At 37.5% G+C, this 8,390-nt stretch overlaps 1 protein-coding gene across 1 annotated transcript; it reads left to right on the forward strand.

Moving 5' to 3' along the window:
• Window positions 1-863: 863 nt before the first annotated feature.
• depdc7b (DEP domain containing 7, paralog b) lies at window positions 864-7,700 on the forward strand. The gene is made up of 9 exons (XM_026919673.3): window positions 864-996; window positions 2,610-3,030; window positions 3,163-3,287; window positions 3,607-3,793; window positions 3,925-4,196; window positions 4,612-4,754; window positions 5,517-5,642; window positions 6,878-6,953; window positions 7,297-7,700. The coding sequence occupies exons 1-9, from the start codon at window positions 921-923 to the stop codon at window positions 7,518-7,520; spliced, it is 1,650 nt and encodes a 549-aa protein (XP_026775474.3). The 5' UTR covers window positions 864-920; the 3' UTR covers window positions 7,521-7,700.
• Window positions 7,701-8,390: the final 690 nt, after the last annotated feature.

Genomic DNA, 8,390 nt, shown 5'->3' on the forward strand with positions numbered 1-8,390 from the left:
ATTTTGAAGTAAATAAATCGGACTCAGGGTTCCTCCAGGGTCCTGGGTTTGATCCTAGCCCGGGTTAGAGTCTGTGTGGAGTTTCTGTGTCCACATGGCTTTCATCTGGGTTCTCTGGTTTCCTCCTGGACTAGTTAAAATTAATTACTTAATTAAAATTGGTGTGAACAAGTGTGTCACTCTGTGTATTTGTGTGTGTGTGTTTTATTTAGGGGGTATGGGGGGCAGGGCGGGGCGGGGGTACCCTGAGATGGACTGATGACCCCATTCAGGGTGTATTCCCACATCGCGCCTGGGATGAGATCAGGAACCCATATGACCCTGACCATGACCCTGACCACCATTTTCTGTTTGGAGGAGAACCAAAACTCTTAGAAAAGATGGTAGTCAACCTCTGGTGATGCTTTAAAATTGTAATAAATAAATAAAATAAAATAAAAAACTGTAGCTAAACATGGGCAACCAGGTACCAAAATGACTCCTAAAAAAGGTTCCTCATGGGTTCTTTAAATTTCAGAACCTTTTCTAACAAAGAAACAATCCAAAAAGCCCTTCAGTTTGATGGAGGAAAGCTTTATTTTTGTTAAAGAATGTACTTTGCTGCCACCTTCTGTACAAACCCTGTTATAGCGCTTTGGCTACATCTCAAACCGCGTGTACTAGGCTACCATACTACATAGTGTGTCAAAATAACAATATTAGCATATTTCTATTGTTTACTTGTTGAGTGCGGTACGTTAGGCGATTTAGGATGTTGCCTATTGGATGTACGGGCCAATTATTGGTTGACGCTGATTGGCTGAGGTGAGTCATGCACCTGTGAGCCAATGGGAAGCAGATTAGTTAATTGATGACGTGAAACGCGCGAGCCTGAAGTTTTGATAAACGCCCATCTTGGTTTGTTGGCTGAGAAAGAAAATATGGCGACTGTGAAAGAGCGAGCTGCTGCTTTAAACCTTGCGGGGAAACTGTACAGCCCCATGCAGCGTCCTGCCGGTAAAAAAAAACTTTATATTACTGACTGAAATCATCTCCAGGTTAAAGAACTGCCTCTAATTTTTTGTGAATGAATGCAGTGGTGTGACAAATGATTACATCTGAATCATAAAATCCAGTTCTGCAGCCTGTTTAAACTGCATACTTGTATTTTTCTATTTTTCTTTGTGACCTTTTAATTATAGTAGCATACAGTAAACCCTTAACCTCACCTAGTTGAAAAGAGTTGGTAATAAACACTGATTTTGTAAATAAGTCATGTTGCATTAGGATGTTTTTAAAGTGTTTGAGACCCAGACATCCTAATGCATCATGATTTAGCTTCATTTTCAGCATAGCTACAGCTCTAGATATTTAAACTTGCTGTTTAGAGCAAGTTTTCCTCTTTTCCTCTCATTTTAAGGCTGTAAAAATGATATATATATATTTTAGATAAAACTAAAAAAACTTTAGTACGTAGTATGAAGAATAAATTCCCATGATGTATATATTCTATTTGTATCTGTATCATGCATTATCTATTGTTTGAAAGCTTTGAATCACCTGTAAATTTTATTCATTAAAATTTTTTTAATTATTTTAATTAGAGACTTTTATCATTAAAACTATTTTATTGTGGCATAATTTAAGTCATAATTTTTGGCATAATTTAAATTTAACTAAAGTGAACTCATTAATTTTTAATTTTTTCTTGTTTAATGCATTAACAATTCAGAAAGATTTGTCGAATGTTGTGTGTTTAGGAAGGGTGGCTTTGTTCCTTGAAGGAAGGGACGACAGCGTATAAAGGATACAAATTTGAAAGGAAACATGCACTCACTTACTGCTTTATTTATTCATTCATTCTGTGATACTTTTCTGCTCACCACGGTTGTAAAGAGTTATTTGGGTTACCGTAGCCTTCCTGTCAGCTCAACCAGTCTAGCCATTCCCCTCGGATTTCTCTCGTTAACAAGGTGGTTCTGCTCGCAGAACTGCAGCTCACTGGATGTTTTTTGGCTTTTGCACCACTCTGTGTAGACTCCTCAGACTGCTGGGCTTGAAAGCCTGAGGAGATCAGCAGTTTCTGAAATACTCAAACTAGACTAAACTGTCTCAAAACAAGCTAAACTGTTTGGCACCAACAATCATGCCATGATTAAAGAGATTTAGATCACATTTTTCCCCATTCTGTTTGATGTGAGCATTAACTGAAGGTCTTGACCTGAATCAGCATGATTTTATGCATTGTGCTGCTGCCACATGATTGGCTGATTGGATGATTGCATGAATGTAAAAATATACAGGTGTTCCTATTAAAGTAAACAGTGTAATAGTCAAGGTCATGACACACCTTTAAAAAAAAAAATCCCCATGTCTCTTGGTGGTTCAATTTATGTAATTAAGAAATGAACAAAATTTAAGAAAAGTAAAGGAGCCAAGAAATTTGAATAAACTACAGTAAGTTAAAAGCTTGATTGTTCTGTGTTGATTTTTAAAAGCCACTTCCATTTTTAACAGAGCAGGTTTTCTCTAATATCTCAAATATTTTAAAGCTCTGTCCTTTAAGATCTGTTCTTCAAAGCTCAATAAAACTGACATGGTGGGTTATCTAATGATGTCTTGTTCTGTAGATCAGCAGGTGCTCATTAATCCATGCCAGACCAGCTTCATGTGGAGCAGACTGATCTCTCACCTCCAGTCAGAGGTGAAGGTGAAGCGGCGACGTCACTTCCTGAAATCTCATGACAATTGCTTTGTGGGCTCTGACGCAGTTACTGTGATCCAAGCCTACATCAACCAGAGCAAGGTTTTGGGGGATGCCGAAGTGCCCAGGGCCAAAGCGGTTCGTGTGTGTCAGGCACTACTGGACTGCAAGGTGTTTGAAGCAGTAGCGTGTAAAACATTTGGGAAGGAGAGCAAGCTGTCGGAGTTTCAGGACAGTGTCAGCAGCCTGTACCGGTTTCTGAACACCCAGACCTCTGTGCTGAGCAGTGCAGAAAACACTCTTTCTTCTCCCGGCAAAGAGAGAAATGCAGACAGCCGACTACATGGGTGATTTAACCGCTTTAGGTTACATAAACAAGCCTAGAGATGCACACAGTATATTCACATGTTTTACTTTCACTGTAATTTAGGTCCAGAGCAAGCAATATGAATACTGTTTTGTTTTGGATGACCTTGCAGGGATGATGAAGATCCACTGTTCTCTCACAGCACTCCAGTAAAACCAGGCCACATTATGAACATCCTGCTGGAGGAGATTGACCTTAGCCTTAGCTTTCTCCATGCCGAGGGTTTACCACCATCAGGTAGCCCTTGCAGAACTTTAGAGTGAGGACAGAGACATGGGTTGTGCTGCACTGGAAAATATTCCCACTGTGTATTTTTAGTCTACCTCATAAAAATATAAATATGTATTCAGAGTATGATTAGTTGGTCAGTATTGGTTGCTCCTGAATAAAATGTTTCCATCTACTAGTTAGGTGTTTCACACGAAGGAGAATGTCTGTCTCTGTGTGTGTGTGTGTGTGTGTGTGTGTGTGTGTGTGTGTGTGTGTGTGTGTGTGTGTGTGTGTGTGTGTGGTGTGTGTGTGTGTGTCTCTCTCTCTCTCTCTCTCTCTCTCTCAGTGGTCAGTAAGGTGTGGCAGGAGCAGACGGTTCAGCGTTTGCTGCAGCTGATCGAGCTCCCTCTGCTGGACGGAGTGTTGGACTGTGGAGAGTGTTCCCTCTCAGCTGCCAACAATAATGAGCCTGACATTCTCTACACCAGTAACTACCTGGACAGAGAAATCCTAAAGGCTTTTAAAGAGTCACAGTGAGTTAAAATTGCTTTCACTAAACAAAATGAAGTTGACATAAAATGGAAGTAATTTATAGTTTTTTGTAAATGCATGGGGATTGCATTTGTGTTTGCATTGTGTGTGGGGTTTTTTTTTTTTCCTGCAGAAAAGATGAGTGGCTCTTGGCAGCATTAGAGCTGATGGACTTTCTGCCAGACCAGCATGTGGTTGAGGTGAGCAGAGAGCTCCCCAGCTTTTTACTGGACGACGATGATGATGAGGGTGATGAAGAACACGGACAGTGGAAACCCACAGGCATCCAGCAGTGCAAAACTCTACTGTTTGAAATTCTGGCTAAACATTATGGACAGACCAGTTTCCAGCCTCTTCTCCCTAGTGGACTGAATGATGTCTACACACACATTACTGAACTTTTGGGTATGTTAGGACTACAAACCATCACCATCATGAACAGTGATTAAATATAATCCCGTTATCTGCAAAATATTACTGTACAAACGAAACATTTTATATATGTGCAGTTGTATATGTATGTTGCATTAATACAGTTTAGAAACTGTAATTGAAAGTAACCTATTAGTAAAGATAATTAATTACATACATAGTTGATGTAAACAATACTCATCATTGTTTATAACCTCGAAATGAGTCGGTTCTATCCTGTGATGATTGCACATACATTACAGATGCAGTGGATAGATATTCCTGATATTCCTCCATTAATAAATCAACTCTGGTGCATTTAATGGTGAACATTATCCTGTGCATACTGTGGTACTATGTGCATGTACTGTTTCTTTTAATTTAAGTTACATCTTTGGTTTACCGGCAGTGAACGGGAAGTTTAGCGTGGCTCTGGAGGTGTTACAGCTGTGTCTGAAGTTGCTTCCTGCGGCTAATAGAGAGGAGCTGTACAGGCTGCTGAGCTTCATGTCACTGGCTGCAGACCCACAACACATCCGGCTTCATAAGGAGGTAAGGCCTATATTATAGAAAAAGGAACGCATTTCATCATTACATGTCATTCCTGGATTAATTGGTCTTTTTAATTTACACACAACCCTCAGGTACTCTGTAATTAACACATCAAGTTCATTAATGTTAATAATATGCAAACAGCTGACATCTTGGTTCAGTGTTCAGTTTGCAGCTTGTGAATCAGATCATATTTGCGTAAATGGCACGCTTCATGCTAAAGAAGGCGTCTTTCCTAAATGTACAACACCAGTCAAATGTTTGGCTTCTCTAAAATGAACAAATATTTGTCCTTGTCTTAAAGACTTTTTGATGCAGGCATTTGGATGAAATTAGTTTAAGACAAATGTAAATGGTGAATTTAATGCCCATATACATTTATTTCTGAATCTAAATATAATTTTAATTAGTTAGATTTAAGTTCTCCAAACAAGTAGTGTTAATTTACAATTTAGGTGAAGCAGCCAGTAAAGTGCTCTTCTAAGAAATGCTCACTTGAAGTTCCCTCATGAAGCTGGTTGAGAAGTGTGTTAAAGAAATGATAATCAAATCTTTTTTATATTTATCATTTTGCTCACTGAATAACTTCATGTGTGTTATTTCATAGTGTCAATGTTTTCATTATTATTTTAAAATAGCAGTAGTGAAAAATGAAGAAGGCTCTTCAGGGCAGGATTTTCATTTAAACACTGAACTCACATCAGAACTTTTATTCAGGCTTTGAGATTTTTTTTTTTGTTTGTTTGTTTTTTTCCTCCTCAGATTGAGAATCGGATTCAGGTGAAGAAAGCATTTTGTAGAGCCATAATACAAAGCAAGAGCCTCTCAAAAGGCAAAGTGGACTTGCTGTTGCTCTTCATGCTAGATAACCATGAGGACATCTTCAAGGTATTAAAGACTTGGTTTTAATTATAACTTGATTTTTTTTTCCCAGCCTGTTACAAGTCCATCCTTTGTCTGGTCTTACAGATTGATTTTGTTAGACTGCTTAAAAATAAATGGGTAAATTGATCTGTGAATGGGATACGAAGTAGAGTAAATATTGGTGATACGGCCTCAGGTTTCTTTTTTTTTGGTCTGTCTAAATTCAGATTATACCACAGCACTGAATTTGTGATTGATTGGTCAGTTTTCAGCTCTGACAGTAGTTCCGGCTATAACACAAATCACAAGTTTAAATCATTGAGCTCGTTTTTATACGTTATTGTTTCTAGTAATAACTAATGCACAGGGATTTGTAATCCAGATGCTCAACATAACCAGATCAAAAAACTAAGTGCGTCCCAAATCACATACTTATGCACTATTCTATGCCATTTTGTATTAAAGTGTGTAGTGTGTTCACACTGAAAATTGCAAACAGAAGAAGTGCACTACAAGTACTCAGATGATGCACTTATTCAACTGAAAAAATGAAGTGTGGAATGTTGGACACTTGCACTCAACGGTCTCAGCTTTGCTTTCGTAACGGAAGAGGGGCGGGGCTACCAGGCGCTGACGCTGGCTTAAATTTTGCTCAGGTTCAAAAAAGTTCATGTTGGGCATAAAAAGTAACATTAACATAAACAGTAAAATGAAGAAATTCATTTTCGTTGACTCTCGCTATTCTGCTAAAGCTAGCAGCGTCGCATTACTTGCATTTGACGTCATTTGCCACAGACTGGGAAACGGCTTATACTTCCGGTTAGTAAAAAAATGTTAGTGTTCCTTTTGAGACCCTTCTAAAATTCATACACTAGATGGTAGAGTACGTAGTGCATAGTGTAAGTGCATAGGGTATAGTACATCATTTTGGACACAACTTATGATTGTTGATCTGGAGAAGTTTTATGAGATGTTTTAGATTTTTGGAAGGAGTCTCCAGTGTCAGTGCTTGGTAGGTCAGAGGTAAAGCTGTAACTTTAGCTAGAGTCTTCAGGACAGAGAGCTTTGCAGTTTCTCAATAACATGACAAGCAGAATTTTGTCGTTTTAATGTACTACAACTTGAAATAATGTCTTAAATGTTTTGTTACTTACTTGCTGGAGGTCTTTAGTATTTATACGTAATTACCACTAAGCAAAGGTCATGTGCTTATCTGATTTTGATATCGCCATTATTAGTGAATTGAACGATTTTGTTAGATCCCAGGTTCTTTGCACAAGCTGGTCAGTGACAAGCTGGACAGCATTGCAAAAAAGAAGGACCCCAACACACAGGGTATGTCACTCAAGTAATACTTATTTCACCTTTTTAAGTGATTTTTTTTTGTTAAGTATGTATCTAATCTTGAGTTAAAGAAAAATGCTAAAATGACTGTGTGATTGGAAGAATGATTGATTATAAAAATGTGTTTGGTGTTGTGGTCTTACATTTAAATACTTTGATATTAAATGTATCCAGAGACATACTGGCTTCTGTTTTAGTGTCTGTATTATATTATCTGTATTAGAACTATGGAGATATCACGGATTTGTTTTTTATTTTTATTTTTATTTATTTATTTTTTTAAACCTGGCTGGTTATTTTTACTGAAGTTCATATTTCTCTCTCTTGTTCCTAGGCCCTGCATTCTGTCAGCAGATTTCAAGCAATGTGTACCACGATACTGTAAAAAACCTGACAAATACAGAGTTGTTTGTACTGCTCAGGAATATTGATGAAAATACACAGTACTCCATGAAGGAGAAGAGGAGACTGCTGGCACAGTTCTACAAAGGCCATCCTGAGATATTTGCTCAGTATTTTGGGTCTAGACTGAGCACAATCAGCTTGTCTGAAGTGTAATTTGTCCTTTTTCCTGAAAATGTTTAAACATTTTGTGTAGATTTTACTATATGTGTAGATTTTACTATTTGTTGGTTTTTAGTGTTTTTTCTGTTTGTTGACAAAGAAGGTAAATTATTTTTCTAAATATATAATGGTATACAGAAATGATATGAACACTAATAAACAGTTATAAACAAATGTGGCACCAATTTAAATGTCTAAATCAATTCTGACAGCCTGCTGTTAATGTTTTCTTCATCAGCATGGGTGATTTTTATACTGGATGCTTTTTGCGTCTTTTACTGTTGGGCCACGATTTCAATTTATTATAGCAGGACAAATTAATTCAAGACTTTTGTATCAAAAGTTAATTATTAGGTAGGGCGAAGAGTGCTAAAGTGAGACCTTTTTGAAATATTTCTGTCTTTACATAAATAGGGCAGTTACTTTTTACCATCATGCCAGTTTCATATAATCTAACCAGACACCTTTGTGAAAAGCTTAAAATCACCCTTGCATTATTGAAAAGCAAAAATCAAGAAATACCAAACATAGGGAGAATGGGTCTTTTTCAAATCTCATCAGACTCTTTACTTGAAATTTTATGTACATATTTTATGCTTGTAATATGCATGAATATAAAAATATCTTTAACTTTGTAGAATGCATTTTGGCCATTCCATGCCCTCACTATCATCCTAAGGTGTGGTGTTAGTCCTCTCTCCTGCTCTTTATATACTTCAACCAACCAGCTCTATTCATCTTCTCACACAACTGATTTAAAGTACTCTTGCTCACTGCCCTTTGCTTCTATGTTGCTGCCTGTCTTTGTTTTACCATTTGATTCTTCTTTAAGTTCGTTCACCTATAAATCCTCCTTAAATGACT

This window comes from Pangasianodon hypophthalmus, chromosome 9 (assembly GCF_027358585.1).
Source record: "Pangasianodon hypophthalmus isolate fPanHyp1 chromosome 9, fPanHyp1.pri, whole genome shotgun sequence".
Classification (NCBI taxonomy): Eukaryota; Metazoa; Chordata; class Actinopteri; order Siluriformes; family Pangasiidae; genus Pangasianodon; species Pangasianodon hypophthalmus.